General features: G+C 55.4%; 1 protein-coding gene across 1 annotated transcript in view; it reads right to left on the bottom strand.

Moving 5' to 3' along the window:
* Window positions 1–16,116, bottom strand: part of LRRC75A (leucine rich repeat containing 75A) — a gene marked incomplete at its 5' end in the record, with an annotated part of 46,340 nt that extends 30,224 nt beyond the window's left edge. The window contains one exon of the mRNA XM_081110058.1: window positions 15,865–16,116. Coding sequence (XP_080966184.1) covers window positions 15,865–16,116 — 252 coding nt within the window. The remainder of the gene's footprint in view (window positions 1–15,864) is intronic.
* Window positions 16,117–17,971: the final 1,855 nt, after the last annotated feature.

Consider the following 17,971-nt stretch of genomic DNA (forward strand, 5'->3'; position numbering starts at 1 on the left):
CCAGTCTTTTCTCTGAAGGATTCCATGGATTGGATGAGGCCTGCCCACATTATGGAAGGTCATCTGCTTCACTCAAAGTCCAACGGTTCAAGCACTGATCTCATCTAAAATACAGCTTTGCAGGAGCATCTAGACTTGTGTTTGGACAAAAATGGGAGAATCCACCCCCTAAATTAAAAAGTGCACTCCCCCTTGCCCTCTCCCCGTCTCCCCGTCCACAGTGGGGTCCTGACGTTCGGACGTGCCTTGGCGGGGAGCACATCCCTGTGCCTACGTGGCCTATGGCTTTAATTCGCATGGATGCTCTCAATAAACTCTGGTTCTGCTAAAACAAAAACAAACAGACAAAAGACTGGGAACCACGGCTAGCCAAGCTGACACGTAAATTAACCGCCACATAAACAAAGGGTCTTTACCACTTTAAATCTCTGGGTCAGAGGCCGGCCAGGCGAAGCCTTGAAGAACCTGGGTGAGCAGAGATGAGTCCTGCTGGAGAAGGAATCCGCTCGCTCCCAACTCCAGGCGGGAAGGGGTGCCGAGGGAGGAGGAGGACACCCCCAGGACCCCCGGCCTCGAGCAAGGCCCAGCCTGTGTGTCCAAGCTCAGCCGACCTCCCAGGTGAGGGTCAGCGAGCACCAGGGCCTGCGTGAAGGCGCGGAGGCCGTTCTCTGGGCGGTGGGGAGGGCAGAGCTCTCGCAGGGTCCCGGCCTCTCCTGCCATCCCAGCACCCCTGCCTGGATTCTGCCCACCGGACCCCCTCCTGGACCTCTTCCCTCCAGAGCAGCCCCGGCGGAACGGCTGGAGGCTTTGCTCCACCTGCTCTCCCGTTCCCAACCAGCTGCCTCACTCCTTTGGGTTCCCATCAGCCTCTTGCCAGTGTTCTAAAACGGTCTCCTTAATTCCAGTCCAATACCCTCTCCTTTTCAGACCTGCCTCCCCCTGGGTCCCCGTGGCCCTCAGAGAGCCCTTTCTGGTCCTCACCCTTGGACCAGCCTCCCTCTGAGATGCATCGGACCAAAAACCCCCCCATTATTCTCGCCCTGTGTGACTGGCCAATTCTCAACCAGCAGCCATTTCTGGAGAGATGGGAATTCTTGGAACAGGTCACTTGGCACATTTCGTGTCTGAATTCCATACCCAAAACTGCCCCACCACACCCCCAAGGTCTGGGCCAGCAGCTTTCTGGAAATCCCATGGCAAGGATCCCATGAAATAGTGTTTTTACCCCAAAACGCACAAATCTAGAAGGCAGTTCAAAACATGTCTGTAGCTGAGAATCATAAAAAGTTCAGCGGACTGGTACATCCCAGGAGAAATGAGATGGGACGGAAGGATTTCATGTGGAGAAGTGGAGGGAAGTACCCAGCCCCATTCTCCCAGCGGGCACAGGTGGGACTGTGAACAGCCTGGAAGTTGGCACCCGATCCCTGAGAGCCGGGGAAGGCCGGCACGATGCCCGTCCCTGTGCTCCCCACTGGGCCTGCCTCCAGACCCAACACAAGTCATCTTCAATTCTGTCTGACACCCTCTGAGCAGCAAGAGTGTCGAGCTGGAACCTTCTAGAAGAAGATGCCCAACGGTTTCTGCTCCTTGTTGGAGGAGGAAGAGGGCAAGCACCTGGCTCAGAGGCAGAAGTTGTGCTCTGGCTGTTCCTGCACTGTTCCCTGCCCGGGTGGGGGGAGGGTGGGGCTCCCTACTGGCCTCAGCTGGCAGACTCTGACCTCTGGGCACCTGCGCCAAGGCTGTGAAGGCTGCCAGGTCTGGCTGCCAGGTCTGGCTGCCAGGCGCGCTCTGCCCAGTCACCTGGGTGGGGCTGAACTCGCACGCCTTGCTCTGGCTGTGCATCCAGGCAGCCGCCTTCCACTCCTCACCAAGGCTGTGAGCAGGCAGACGCTGCCGGAATCTCACCGAAAGACACCCAGGTGAGGGGCCTTGGGTCCCCTGGACGCACTGATTGGCCTCCACACCTGCCCGTCCGTGGCCTCCCAGCTGACAGCAGCAGGGTGTGGCCCAGCTCTAACGTGGGGGCGGGAGCTCGGGACAGGCCGTTGCTGGACCACCCTCCCTTCCTCCCACATCATCAGTTCATCACAGCCTGAGCCTCCATCTCAACATCTTACTTTAAAAAATAAACTGCGGAAGAAGCGTCACTTAGAATACGCTCAGGGGACTGATGCTGCCCAACCCCTCCCCGCCCCAGGGCGCCCCTCCCACCTCCGGGAGCGGAGGTTCATGCAGCAGCGAAGACAGCGGGCCCCCCACCACGGGCCCCCCACCACGCGGAGCCCCGAGCCCATCCTTCATCCTGCCCCTGCGAATGGGCCCGGGCTACCCGCCCCAACCTGAGGAGGCTTGGAAGACAGCCACTATTCACTGGGGCAGCCCGAGGCTCACTCCCAGTGCTTCCCAGGGTCACTGGGTGGGATGGGCCTTGGCAGACGGGCCCGGTGCCAGTCCTCCGGGCGTGTACACTTCTTAGATTTAGAACGTCTCAGCTCTGACTGCGCCTGCCCGCTCACCAAAGGAAACCACGGGAGCCCCTGCCCTTCCCTCCAGAAGGCCGAGGGGAGATCTGGGCCCCTGGGACCCTACGGACATTAAGCCCCAGCCCTGTCCACACTCTGGTGGCTGGGACCAGTCAGACCACAATGTACGAGATGGTCAGGTGGCCCACTGAGGGCCGACGGCTGGCCCAGCACCTGGTCCGGGGGGGCCAAGAGCTGCTACCTCCTGCTAGCTCACACCCTAGTGAGGCAGGGACCGCCCAGGGGAAGGCCACCAGGAGCCTTAAATAAGAGATTATACACCGCTCTCAGCCATCACCTCACAGGCACAGAGCTTGCATCTTCAACCACTGAGCCCTGGCAGGTGCAACAAAGGACAGCCTCCGGAATGGCCACCCCACAGGTGCCTGAGGGTGGACGGGGACAGAGTGAGACACCGTAGGCGGGTGTCCCGCTGTCAAGGCAGCCGGGCGGGGCGAGGCAGCCTGGCACTCAGCAGAGGAGAAATGACGGCCCCGGTCCAGCATCTGACCTTTGGGAACAGCCCCTGCGCCGTGGGCGGGCAGCTCCAGTCTGACCTCTCCCCAGGAGTGGACGCGTGGTCTTCTCTGGGAGCACAGAGCCTCCTGGCAGCACCTGTCCCCTCCTCCCCACCCTGGTCTGCAATACAGCCCTTATCAGGTCCGCACCCACAGCGCCCGGGGCTGGGTCTCAGATGAGGCGGAGGCCCACGCTGTGGGGCCCGGCCCTGGGAGAGGCGGGTAGCAGGGACGGGGCTCGGAGGTGTGCTGGGACCAGTGGGGTGTGGCAAGGCTGTGCTGGGATGGGCAGGTCCTGAGCCCTGCCTGCCCCAGTGCCACTCCTAGGACTCCGTGGGGCAGAGCACAGGGTGTCAGGAGGCAGTGACTGTATTCATATAACTCAGGGCAGCAGGCTGTGGCCCTCCCAGCCACCCTCCCGACTCCCGGCGGTGACAGGAGGGGAGGGCGCCTACCCCTTGCCTGGTGGCCCTCCATTGGAGAGGGGTACCCTGCAAGCCTCCGGGGCCAGGCTGTAGCTGTGGGAGAGGCTCCCGGGGACGGCAGCTGTGAGGTAGGGGTGGGCTTCCTGCAGGGCTTGGTGTGCTCTGGGGGAGGCCTGGGCTGAGGGTACGGGAAGGAGAGGGTCACGTCTGAGCATCAGAGCTGCTGAGAGGGTCCGCACAGCGCAGGTGAGGCACAGCCCAACTCGGGAGCCCCCGGGAGGAGGGGTTCGCACGGCAGCTGGCATGTGCTGTGTGCCCTGTGCCGGTGCGTGCCCCTCCCCCAACGCCGTCCCTACAGCCACGCTTCTGGCTTTCTGCCCAGCCTGGCCACTGCATCTGTGGCCAGTCAATGGCAGAGCCGGAATCTGACCGGCCACGGCCAGCTCTCCCCTCCCTCACCACCATCCACAGCGCCAGCTGCGCTCTATCCATTCTAGAAAGAGCACCTGGGCAGTGAGGGCCACCTCCACTCCCCACTTCTTCCTGGTGCCATCCACCCGCAGGCACTGTCAGCCACGGAAGGAGCCAAGCACTGCAGGCACCCGAGGCTCCGCCTGGACCGGGAGGTCCGGTCCCCGTGGGCAGGAGCACAAAGCCAGGGAGAGAGGAACACGGAGTGACCTCGGAGCGGGGCCCTGGGGGAGGGAGGTGCGGGCAGCCTCGCAGGAGGCGCCGGAGGGAAAGGTGTCAGGCAGGCGGCAGGGCCCAGCAGGCCTGCCCAGGGCTGGAGCCAGCTCTGCTCTCCCCGGACACCTGGGGGAAGCAGCTCCCAGCATGGCGGGGCCTCCGCGACGCTGGTCTTTGCTCTCACACTACAGCTGGGAGCACGTGGGCCCCTGCAGAGACCCCTGCCCTGGCTCCGCCCTGCGGGGGACTAGGGCTGCTGGCAGCAGGCCGGGCTGGCCTCTGCAGTGGCCAGGGTGTGGGGTGTGGTGTGGGGGCACCCGCAGGGCCTCTGGGGTCTGCTTTCCTGCGGAGGCCCCTTCCCTGAGCCCTGGCTCTCACACTGGTTGGGGCCAAGGGAGTGATCTCTTGGGCACGGATGTGCATCCCGCTCAGAGCGGAAGAAATAACCGACCAAGTGAACGTGGGAAGGACGCATCCTCCGGGAACACGGCGGCTGGAGCCTGAGCTGGCAGGGAGTCCCAGTGGTCAGCTCAACCCCCCACCCCATTTTCAGATGGGAACACAGGCCAGACAAGGGAAGGGGCTGGGCGAGCTCAGGTCTGAGCTGGGACCAGAACTCCCGGTTCCCAGTGAAGGTAGCCACAGCCACAGAGCCCTGACTCTGGGCCGCACTAAGCTTGGCCACTCGCTCTGGCCTCTCGGGTCCTCGCAGTCCCTGCCATGTGGCGCGGAACAACGCCTCCCACTGCTCTCCTGCCTGGCGGCCTGCCGCCTCGAGTCCTGGGCAGCGCTGGGAGAGCGGACACCATCGTATTCGTGCTCGTCAGTATTTCTCATTTTCCTATAATCGTCAATGCTTTTTATGACAAAAACCTGCCACTTTTTACTTAAGAAATACCCTGCCAACCTCACAAGACTATTTAAGGAGCACAATAAACACAAGGAAATGCGTTCTGGACTAGAAAGCAGTAAGCAGGTGGGAAGGTCCCAGGGCCTGCCCTGCTCCCAGGGCCCTAAGCCAACAACCAAAAAACCAAGATGAGCTGGGACCGTCTTAGCCCCTCCTTCCACTTCTCAGGGCCTCCTCCTGTCTTCCTGCCCTGGAGACTGGGGGACCCAAGGCAGAGGGAAACTGACCAAGATCGGGCAAACTAACAAGAGACGAAAAGTGCTTCTCACGCAGGGAAGGGAGAGAAACAGAAATACACAGACACAAAGAGGAGAAGGAGGGAGAGAGGCAGAAAGATAGGCGTGGACATGGAGGGCCAAACAGGGGCGGCGGGCAGCTCTGGAGGTGGGCACGCAACTCAGCCCCAATGCCAGGCCACCTCTGCAGGCAAACACACTCTGAGCCGCCCACTCTCAGCAGGACTCCAGCGTCTGCTCTGATGAAGAGAAGGTTGGAAACATCACAATGCCACATCCCTTTGAGCAGCAGCCCCTGGCAGACCTCCATATGGCTGCAGCAACCAGGAGTTTGAGCTAATAAAAGTTAAAAAAATAAAAATAAAAAGCTGGGAAATGCTCCCAGAGAGCCACGTGGCGCGGCTCAGGACTGGCGGGTAGGTGGGTGGGGTGGACAGCAGGTCACCCGCCAAGGTCACCGGTCTCATCGCAACAGCCAACTCTGAGTGACAGTGAGCCAGGACACAGCGCCTGACAACGGGGCCCCTCTCCTGCCCCTCGTGCCTCCTAGTGAGAGCGGATCTGAGCCAGACAGTGGAGATGGGGCACAGAGGGCATGTGTGTGTGTGCCATTTTTCTCATAAGCCACGCACAGCACTGCTCCTGAGGGAAATGCGGGGCGGATGGCTGGCCCAGACCCCCACTCTCAGTAAGAGACCTCGTTGAATGTGTTTTTTACATATTTTTATTAATTTCAGGGAGAAAGGGAGAGGGAGAGATAGAAACATCAATAATAAGAGAGAATCATTCATTGGCTGCCTCCTGCATGCCCCCTACTGGGGATCAAGCCAGCAACCTGGGAATGTGCCCTTGACCGGAATCGAACCTGGGACCCTTCAATCTGCCGACCAATGCTCTATCCACTGAGCCTAACCAACTAGGGCCCTCCTCAAATACTGATCCCATCTCTTAGTCATCCTGATGGGGAAGCCAGAGGAAGACCCTTCTCACCTATATAACCTTCTGCAAAGTGGCCCTGCCTGCAGGAGGTGTGTGGGGTGCAGAGAGGAGCAGCTGAAACCTGAGAATGCAGGGGAGTGACTGCATCCACTCTGGGTGCTGGAAGGATAGCCTGATCTGGTGGACAACTATGTAAGTCTGAGCCAGACCCTGCTGGCGCCTGAGGGCCCAGAGGCAGCAGCTCCTTAGAAGTTTAAAATCCATCCAATAAGGATTTCCTGAAAACCCACTGTGCCCAGGACAGGGTCTATGGCCTCTGCCGCAGGAGAGTGTGCAGGGAAAGAAACAGCATTAGGGGAAGGAGCAGGGTGTGCGCCTGTGCTCCAAGGAGGTGCAAGGGGTGCTCCTGGACAGACCCTGAGGTACTTCAGGAGTTCTGGAGAAAGCAGGTTCTGATCATCACTGAGGGCGTGGGCATTTGTTCCAAAAAAGAAAGCCCTCGCCCACCAGACCCGACCTAAAGTCAGGAGAGCAGGCCCAGCACCAGCCCTGTGGTCACGCCTGGCCGCACCGAGGCTGCCGTGTCCCCGGCCTTAGAGAGCAGTGAAGCAGGTCCTGGTACTGATTCCTTCTGCATCTTTATCACGGGAAGCACCTATGCCCAGCCCAGTCAGAGAGGGTGGATTTTTAAAAAGTAAGGTTTTGCCCTGGCTGGCATGCATCAGTGGTTAGCGAGGGTGGGAACCTTTTTGTGCCAAGGACCATTTGGATATTTATAACATCATTCATGGGCCATACAAATTATCAACTTAAAAATTAGCCTGCTCTATTTGGTCAAATATTTAATTTACTCATCCCTAATGCCTTGGCAGGGCCAGACCAAATGATTTCGCAGCCTTAGACAGCCCTTGGGCTGGGTTAGAGCATTGGTCCATGCACCAAATGGTCACCAGTTCAATTCCGAGTCAAGGGCACGTACCTCGGTTGCAGGTTTGGTCCCCAGCCCTGGTGGTCAGCCATGTGTGGAAGGCAACCAATCGATGTGTCTCTCTCACATCGATGTTTCTCTCTTTCCCCCCCTCCTCCCTCCCTTCTACTCTCTCTAAAAATCAATAGAGCCCTATCCAGTTTGGCTCATAGATAGAGCACTGACCTGTGGACTGAAGGGTCCCAGGTTCGATTCTGGTCAAGGGCGCATGCCTCGGTTGCGGGTTCGATCCACAGTGTGGGGCATGCAGGAGGCAGCAATCAATGATTCTCTCTCATCATCGATGTTTCTATCTCTCTCTCCCTTTCCCTTCCTCTCTGAAATCAATAATATATATATATATATATATTATATATAATCAATAATATATATATGTATGTATATGTATATGTGTGTGTGTGTGTGTGTGTGTGTGTGTATAAAGTAGCCCTCAGAAGTCAGTCTCTATACTATTTAAAAAAAAATCAGTGGAAAAAATATCCTTGGGTGAGGATTAACAAAATAAATAAACAAATAAAAACTTAAAAAGTCAGGTTTCTCTTTGCGGCTGGAATGAACATGATTCAGCACAAGCAGTGGATCCGAGATGCAGAGGCCAGGCTCTCCTGCAGGCTCCACCCACTTCCGCCACTTTGGAGGAGGCCCCAGACCGCGCCTGCCAGATGGGATCCCCAAGGTACCCACAGAGATTGGGCACCATGCCACCCTCTGTCCAAGAATACCACCACCTGACATGCTGCCAGGAACAGCGAAGCCCCTCAGATGCTGCTCTCAGGAATCCAAGCACACAGAAGGCAAACATGCCAGCTGCCATGGCCTGGTGAACATGCCCCTGAGACACAGCTGTGGCCAGGGAGCCAAATGCTTTCTGAGGACACACCGTGACAGTGGTGGCAGACACACACCTTCACAGCTCGGACTCACTAAAGAATGTTACAGGGGGAGAGGAACCAAGTTGGCGGCGTAGGTAAACACCAGTACTTGCTGCCACCCACAACCACATCAAAATTACAACTAAAATACAGAACAACCATCATTCAGAACCGCCTAAAATCTGGCTGAATGGAAATCCTACAACGTGAGAAGTAAAGAAAAAAGCACACTGAGACTGGTAGGAGGGGCTGGTCCATGACCCGTGAGAAACAGGGGGTCCCAGCCCCATACCAGAACCCCAGCCCAGGGTTCCAGAGCTGGGAAGAGAAGTCCCTGTAATTTTGAGCTGTAAAAACCAGCCGGGATTGTGGCTAGTGACAAGGAAGCTGCTGAAGTCCCAGGTGATCCTATTAAAGGGCCCACACACAAACTTACATGGTCCCGCTTCCTCTGAGGTCCAGTGCCAGGCAGTGGCTTTTGGGGAATCCAGGGACATATGGGGAGGAAATGGACTGTCTGGCATCAGGGCAGGAACTTGGGGATGGCTTTCTCCAGACAAGGGTGCTCTCAGGGGTCACTGTCCCTGTGCTGGGACCTCCTCCATCACAGAGCTGAGTGGGAGCCATATCTGAGTTTCTATCAGCCTGACCCACAGTTTATTCTGCCCTAGTGATTTTCTGAGACCCTGCCCCTTGCAATTTGCAGCCCCATTCAAGCTGTTTGCAGCTGCTTTTCCATATGAATAGCCTGTCCTGGCTCAGGCTTCAGACTTTGCTAAAATCTCTCAAACAAGCAGCAGCTGGCATCAACATGCCCCATATCTATAATAATAAAAGGGTAATATGCTAATTAAACTGGGCATCCTTCCGGTTGAAGCCGGGGCCGGAGTGAAGCCCGGGTTCTGGGTGTCTGCTGGCAGCTAGAGGGAAGCCTCCGGGTCCTGGGTGCTGGAAGGAAGCCGGTGCTGGCAGCCAGGGGAAGGAAGGCCTACTCTTTCACAAATTTTCATGTATCAGGCCTCTAGTCTATCAATAAAAGACCCAAGGCCTGGCACTAGCACCAACCTACCTTACTTCATAGCTGGGCCTCAGCTGGGTGTTCCTAGCCCAATACAAGTTGCAGCCATCTGCAGATCTCTCTGTAGCCCTGGCAGGTAGCCCCAGAGCCAGTGCACCAGGTGGACAGCTTCAGACCACACCATACAACTCTACACATCCACAAGCAACACACTCAAGGGGCAAACTCAGTGAGCACCAAAGCCCTACTGAAGCAAGTCCTGCTCCATAGGGGTGTCTCCTGCAGAGCAGCTCCTCCACTGTAGATGCAGCTGGTCCTCACAGCCAATTGGCTTGGAGGTCAATTCGTCTCAGTGATGCCAACAGCAATTAAGGCTCAACTACAAGACTGTGCACACAGCCCACACAGGGGCGCACTTAGAATGCCCAGCTCAGGTGACTGGGAAGGCTGAGCCACTGGGCCACTCTACCAATTCCAGGAGACATAGCAGCTCCACCTCATACATAGAAGAAAAAAAAAAAAACCCACAGGGAAGCAGCCAGCCAAAGTGTGGAGACAAAGAAACATGTCACAAATGAAAGAAATGGAAGCAAGCAAATTACTGAATACAGAGTTAAAAACAATGGTTACAGGTTACTCAAGGATTTTAATGAGAGCTTCAAGGGACTTAGTGAGACTTTCAAGGATCTTAGTGAGAATGTCAAAGACATGAGAAAGGACCAGTCAGAAGTAAAGCATACACTAACTGAAATAAAGGATAATTTACAGGGATTCAATATTTTGAGAATCAAATCAACAACTGGAATATGAAGAAGCAAAAACACCCAATGAGAATAGCAAAAAGAAAAAAAAGAGTTTAAAAATATGAAGATAGTGTAAGGAGCCTCTGGGACAACTTCAAATGTACCAACATTCGCATCATGGGGGTACCAGAAGGAGAAGAGAAACAGCAAGATATTGAAAACCTATTTGAAGAAATAATGACAGAAAACTTCCCCTACCTGGTGAAAGAAATAGATGTACAAGTCCAGGAAGTGAAGAGTGCCAAATAAGAGGAATCCAAAGAGGCACACACCAAGAGATATCATAATTAAAATGCTAAGGGTTAAAGACACAGAGAGATTCTTAAAAGCAGCAAGAGGCAAACAGCTAGTTACCCACAAGGGAGTGCCCATATGACTGTCAGCTGATTTCTCAACAGGAACTTTGCAGGCCAGAATGGAGTGGCAAGAAATATTAAAGTGATGAATAGTAAGGACCTACAGCCAAGATTACTCTAATCAGAAAAGCTATAATTTAGAATTGAAGGTCAGATAAAGAGCTTCCCAGAAAAGAAAGAGATAAAAGAGTTCATTACCACCAAACCAGTATTACATGAAATAGTAAAGAGTATTCTAGAAGTAGAGGTAGTAGTAGTAGTAGTAGTAGAAGAAGAAGAAGAAGAAGAAGAAGAAGAAGAAGAAGAAGGAGAAGAAACTAAAAATATGAACAATAAAGTGGCAATAAGTACCTACCTATAACAATTGAATCTGAAAATCAAAATAAATGAACAAGAAATCTAATGAACAAAATAAACTGATGAATAACATAGAATCAGAGGCATGGAAACACAGAGGGAAGGAGAGACGGGCTGTGTGGAAAGAGATTAACCAAAGATCTTATATGCATACCAGTGGCCCAGTTCACGAATTCGTGCACATTGAAAGGAAATTAATTAGAAGAAATATTTTAATATCACTGTTCGCCCTTTCTCTATAATAGAAGTGTCAACTAAATTCACGATCGACAATGACAGATGGAAACGTATGCGTGCAATTGGCACAGCGAGAGCTTTATATGTATCGCACATGTGCGAGTCAACTTGGCCTTTTATAGATATAGAACAAACTTGCTTAATTCGACCTGCTTTCTGATGTAGCTAAACTTTCTCCAGCCCAGTGAAGCACCCCAACTTCTCTTTTAGGTAATTGTCAGCAACACAGCAGTAAATATCAACACGAAGCAGATTATTATCGTAGATCACGCAGGGAAAACAAATGGTAAAATATTTAACTACAGCAGTGTTTGACTATATTCTGCACAGTGAGAAAACCTGAAGTCATTTTCAAGGTTCACCATTTCTTACTTCTTTTCAGTCGGGTCAAGTTTCTAAGCTTTCTAAATCTCCATTTTCTGGCTAATGAAAAGAAAACAGGATTCCACTGACTCTCCTACCTACCTACTCCAGGACTTCTGTGAGGATCAAATGAGATGAGGCATGGGAAAATGCTTCACAGACATTTGGTTACAGTGTGAAATGTTTTCACCTGGCTATAAACCAAGTCTGGTTCCTGGGCTGAAGAAACTGCAAGGAGGCTAGCTGCTAGGAAGAGAAAGCCGGGCATTGCTACGTGACGTCATTACCCTGACGGTTGGGCACTTAGCATATCAGCCTTTTATATATATAGATATGCATTACCTATGGACATAGACAGTAGGGTTGTGAGGGCCTGAGGCAGGGCGGGAACTGGGTAAAGGGGAGCAATGGGGGGAAAAAAAGGGGACATCTGTAATACTTTCAACAATAAAGATTTTTTAAAAAGAAAGAAGAAAGAATGTTACAGGCCTGTGGTGGTCAGTACCATGCCAGGGCCAAAGGTGGTGATGGTGTCTCCTCTCAGGAAACGTCAGATGACAAACAAAATGGGCACCATGGGAATCTGTGCATGGTGATGTAATACCACCCAGTGTGGTAGACCTAAAAGACCTCTGCATCTCAGAACCACGGTCTGACATGGTCCAGGAAGGTGGCCTTGGAAAGGTAAGGAACATTCAGTGGAAACAAGGAAATGCATTCCAGGTGAAGGAAGACTAAGATCATAGTCCAGGGTGGGGGCCTCCTTGCTGGTGTCTGGTGGCCTTTCAACCTATTCACCTAAAGAGATTTTCATAGGTGATGTCAGAGGGCCATTCCACTAATCTTTCTGCCTCCAGGTGGAAAGACCTGTCCCGTTTCCAGGTGCCCAGGGAGCCTCCAAGTGCTTGTCCATTATCTAGCCTCCCTTGGGAGCAAGACACCCTAGGTCCTAGGGTGGGGCGTTCTTGTTTTGCATTAGCTGATGTGGTCCAGGCTCCCACATGTAGAGTGAAGGCAGTTCTGCCACTCTGGCCACAGTGGGCTGTGTCCATGTCCAAGCCACACCATTGGGTGGGGTGGGCAGGCTGACACTGGACAGCTCTGCTCAGTAGGGCTGCGCCATACTGAGAGGCAGTAAACCAACCCAATCACACCCTCTTTACAAGGAAGCAGGGAGGCTGGTGACCAGGAGGAAGTGAGCCACTTCAGCCTATATCCTGGGACCCCTTATTCTGGTGCTGTATGAAGCTGGCTAACCTCCCAGTCTGGAAAATCTGGGACTCAGAGAAACTGTTGGGCTGACGAGATGACACCCCACCTTGCATGTAGCCTGGCACTCACCCCCACTTCATGACTAAATGTTACTTCTTCCCCAGCGCTCCTTAAAGATGGCAAGCCTGATCTCAAGACTCAGGGCAGGTCATCTGGGGAAGGGTGAGTCCTGTTGAACTGGGTTCCAGGGAAGGGGGAGGGTGGCGGAGGAATGGCTTCTTGTTCCTACACTTGGCTTCTTTTAGCCCCATGAGCACCCACTCCAGAGCTTCTGAATCTGCCGTGAGCTGTGACCCAGTCCGAGCCTGGCCAGGTAGGCGGAATCCCAAAGCTCCTCAAGCCTGGCCTGAGACAGTAGATGTTGTCTATAGGCTGACCAAACCCAAATCAGGGCAGATTCTTCTGTTCCTTATCATCTCTGCTGTAAAAACCTGTCTTGATTTGCAAAGCCAACACAATTCCACATACTTTGTAGCATTTGCTCTGCTCAGTACCTCAGCTACCCTTTGGGAAATGAGGAAACACCACTTGGGTTATCTGTTGGGTCCAAGGTCAAAGCAGACTGAGGACCAGAAGGCAAGCCTATGAGCTGACCGTCAGCCCAGGGTCTTCTCATGGTTACATTGCTCCTAAAGGGATGCATCACTGGCCGCAGCTCAGCATCGTTAACATTAAGTAAGGCCTCCTGATAGCTCTCCAGCAAGTGACAAGTGCGGACAGTTGCAGCCTCCAATCAGGGAACCTCACCCCCAATCTTAGAGTCGAATGAGGGGCATTCAGAAGCAGCAGCATCTGCAGCCACCGTGAATTGCCACACACGGACCCTCAGTGTGTTTGCATATCCTGAGCCTGTAGCAAGTCACATAGCAGGGGGCGTGGTGCCAGACTAGAGCATATGCTGAACTTGGGGTTTGTGAACCCTCTGAAATTCTTGCAAGAATGTGTATGCTGGTGCATTTGTGTGGAAAGAGTTCCTCATGACCTCAAAAAGCTCAAGGACTTGAGGTTAATACCATAGGGATTAAAGATCTCCAGTTGACCTCCAACCCCGGGACCCTGCACATACGAAAACTCTGCAGCCAAACAGAGGAGGCTATCAAACACAGGAGGAAATGCCATGCCAATGTGGAGGCTTTTACTGTCCTGCTCTTCCTCCCTGCTTGCTCCTCAAGGCCCACCCTGTGGCTTCGACAACATCACCGTGGGACTGAGCACCCTGAGCTCTGCAGTCTGCCCCCAGAGGCCCTGGGTGTTCCCACGTCTCAGGGACTGCTCGTTCCCTTTCTGAACATCACCCCTTCCAGGTTGGAGAAGAAGACTAGAAAGAAAAACACAATTTGGGAGAAAGGGCACTTCACTGCACAGCACAGACCCAGCTCGACATTCCTCTAGACAGCCTCAGGGACCTTGAAAACTGTCTCCCTGTTTCTGACAGACATGTGGACCCTGGTGCTCCCCTCCCACACCGCCGAGGTCCCCGATCTGTACCCTCCAGACAACAGGGCAGCTCTCCAGGCCCCGCAGGCACGCCCATCGCTGGCTCTGCAGAGGCCCACAGACCTTGCCCACAGCTAAGGTCAAGGGAGCCGACCTGCCAAGAGCTGCGGGCAAGTCCTTCCCCTCTTTTCACAAAAAAGGGGACAGTCTGGTTAACCCCATCCTGCCCCCATCAGCTCTCCTAGTCCTGCCACTCAGAAGGGTGTCAGGACACCAACAAGACCAACATTTCTCAAGAAATACTCCCCGTCTCAAGGACCCTGTGGGGCCACAGGAACTTATCTGTCCTCCAAAAGCCAGGAGAAGGTCCGCTTCAGGCCGTGGGTCCTATTCAGCCTCAGAGCGACGGGGACGCCCACGGTGTCTGCCTCCCATGCCTGGCCCCCAAGAACGCTGACTTCACTTGTTCTTTGCCCTCCAAGAAGGGCTGTGCTGACCCCCACCTGTCAGCCCCTCCACCCTCTGTGTCCCAGAAGCAGGCACCGCGGTGCTGGGGGACAGCACGTGATTAGCAGAATCTTCTTGCTGCCTGGTGTGCCAACGGGATGTGATGGTCTGGAAAGTCCATTATTCTGTTTGAAAGCAAAAGAGTTTCCACAAAGGCCATGCATTGGCTTCCAATTTTTTGAGACAAAGAAATACACACAGCTAACGCTGTGTGGTGGGTAATGTCATCCTTCTTTGATGAATCAATTCAGAGAAGGCTCATGAGAATCCAGTGGCATCTCAGGCCTCACTCTGTTTGGAAAAGTAAGGAGGCCAAGGGCTGGCCTCACCCCTCCCCGGCTCCCAGGTCTCTGTTTCTCTCCCAGTGCTCTGCCAGCTTGGGAACACACGCTCCAGGGTACCAGCATGTCAGGTATAAGCCGGGAGGGAGCCCCACAGAATCAGAAGGGATGCGCATCCCAGTCGGTTTTAGAAGCTCCTCCTAGGAAGGTGCCGTACTTCCTATTTCATCAGCGATGGGAAAGCTTCAGCAAGGCCACCTGAGACCCCCTCTCCCATCCGCATGGACTCCACCACTAAGAGGGTCAATCTAGCAAGAATATGGAGCCCGAACTCGCCCCCCAAAGCGGAGTGAAGACACCCCCCTGCCTCTCTCCACTCAACAAAATCCATGCACCAGGCCACCCCGCTCTCAAAAGTAAGGGAGGAAAACAAGCGGAAGAGAGGAGGGTGACAGTGGGGGCCCAGGGCAGCCCTGAAGTGGAGGGGAACGCCAGTCAGTCGCTAACCAGCGGGACAGGGACAGGCAGAGGGGAGAGCGCTGGCAGCTTCCAGGAAACCAATCCAACCCCCTCTCCCCTCCACTGTTCAGTAGGGGCTCCTGGCTGAGCACCTGTCCAAGTTCTTGGGGGGAGATAAAACACTGACTCCGCCTGCAGCGCAATAGAGAATGCCTCCAGGTGGGCAACCACAGGGATTGGCATCTCTCCAGCCCCACGGCTGTGCCCTTGGATTCCCCAGAGAAGCTGACAATTGCGCGTTCCTTGAGGACCCTTGGCAGGGGGGGACTGCCAGTGGGTAGAGGAAGAAAAGCGCCTTTGGCCACACAGGCAACCCTCCCCGCACCCCTTCCCACCAACCATGCCTGGGACCAGCCTCTTCAGCCAGTGGAGGAGAGAAGCGGGGACATTATTTCAACAGGTCCCCCGCAGCCCAGCCTCGCGCGGCCATCCTTCCTCCGCCCAGTCCTGAGGCCTCAAATTCCGCGGGAGCCAGTGCTCACCTGCTGCCAAACCGGGCTCCATACCCGCGAGAGGGGGCCCTGGGCGGTGCCCCGCGGCGCTCCTCGGCCTCCCCAGGGAGGGGCGGGGCGCTCCCGCAGCCGGCGCCCCCCGTGCCCCCGCGCCGCGCTCACCTGGCGCAGGTGCTGCAGCAGCGTCCCGGCCTCCTCCCGCCGGCCCTGGCGCACCATCCGCAGCAGCTCCTGGACCATGCCGACGCGCCGCTGGTAGGGGGGCAGCCCCGCGCCCGCGCCCGCGCGCCCCGCCTTGTCCCCGGCGCGCAGCAGCAGCGACGCCCAGAAGTCAGGCCGCTCGCGGCGAGGAGCGGGCGCCGCGCTGGGGCTGGCTCTCTCCGCCAGGCTGCCCTTGGTCTGCCGGGTGCCCATCCCGCCGCGTCCGCCGCCGGCGGCCCGCCTCCCAGGCTGCAACTTTGGGGAAACTGTTGCGCGCGGGCGGGGCGGGGCGGGGGCGGCGGCGGCCCGCGCTCCCCTCGCTCCTCCCTCCACGCTCCCGGGCGCGCTCCCCAGCGCTCGCCGCCCGCCGCCGGCCCCGCCCCGCCCCGCCGGCTGCTCGGCTCCTCTCCCGCCCCTGCGCCCGCTCCCGGGCTCCGCGCCCCCGCGCCGCCCTCCCTCCTTTCTTCCCTCCCAGCCTCTTCCCTCGCTCCCTTCTGCTTCCCTCCCCTTGGCTGCGGGCTGGGGGCGGGCGGCTGCCCCCTGCGGCGTGGGCCCCAGCACCCGGCCCCTTGCGGGCCACCGCGCCGTGCCTCCCGGAGCGCAGTGGCGTGCAGGCTGCTGGCCGGGCAGGCCCCAGGAGCCATGGCTCTTGGTCCCAACAGATTTCCCAGGTTCTTCCTGCGCCAGGGGGAGGCCCGGGGGGGGGGGGGGGGGGGTAAAGGGAGCCGGTCCGGGTGCCCGCTGCATGGGGAAGTTGAAGCACAGAGTGGCCTCTCAGCCAGGCTTCTGGCTGATTTTGATTCACACTCCTTTTGAAAGGGGGCAGACACAATGCTGGGGAACCAGCTAGAACTGTAAGAAATATGAGCCATGCTCTGTTAGCAGGATTGGTTTATTCTGATTAAAGAAGGCACGTTCTACCCTGGTTGCAGCTGCCCTGGAGGTGCAGCCTTCCCCCCATTTGGAGCTGCCTGTCATCATGGAAAGATGAACAACTGAGCTGCAGAAACCAGAGTCGCCAGCCCTTTGAAGGTCCCTAGTCCGTTTTGCACACCCGCAGGCCTTTGCAGACCTCCAGCCTGCTCACCTGTTCACTGCCCACCTGGCACTCCCTTTGGCTGTTTCCCCTGTAACCCCAGCCCTTGCACATCACTAAGCCCTGTGAAGGCCCCTAGTCCTTTTGCATATCTGTACACTGCCCTTTGCCATATAAGCAGCTGGCTCACCGAGGGCTGCAGAGCAGATTTCTGTGGCTAACCTGCTGCTCTCCCATACTGCCGGCAATACTGGAATAAATGCTCATATATGATTCAACCCTGTCTCTGCCTAATTGGCAGGCAGCACAGACCCATTGTTTGTCCGGTTACACTTTGACACCTGCCTGTTGTTGTTGGTGGTGGTTGGTGAGTGGACCCAGAAACTGTGCAAGGTTGTGGGTTGTGGGTTGTGTGTGTGTGTGTGTGTGTGTATGTGTGTGCCCTTTTATGGAGAGAGTTCATCTCTTACTTTCATCAGTCTCTCCTTTATCATCTCATGGCATGCATAAACGAATTACTAACATTCTGCAGCACGCCCAAAAAGATATTTTTTGCGGATCTGACAAAAATGAAAAAACACGCTATAATTTTGATTCATTCACATTGGACGGCTATTGTTGTGTTGACTATTGTCGTTTTTTTTATTTGACAATCTAAGGAAAAGAAGTCAGTGACCCTGATTAACAGTCAGGTATTGCATGTCTTAAGAATTTTTGCGGCACACCAGTGTGCCCGCTGTGGCAAACCGCTGGTCTGGACCATCAAGGTATAAAGAACTGCTGCCTTTTGTTCTCATTCTCATACTTCTGGAGAAGGCTCCTGGGACTAATCTTTATACAGAAAAGCAGAGGCATGCCCCCAAGTAAGCTCACCTGCACACTCCTGCTGGCCCCCTCCCTCCCTGGCACCTCTGCCAGGCTCAGTCCATATGCACCAGATCACCTGAAGTCTGAGGGTAGTTGGAACCAGGGCCTGCCAGAGAGAAGGCTAAGTCAGGCACCTGGAGGACCTTCCCTAGCGCAGACCACCTG

The sequence above is a fragment of the Myotis nattereri genome (genome assembly GCF_964212035.1).
Source record: "Myotis nattereri genome assembly, chromosome: 16".
NCBI lineage: Eukaryota > Metazoa > Chordata > Mammalia > Chiroptera > Vespertilionidae > Myotis > Myotis nattereri.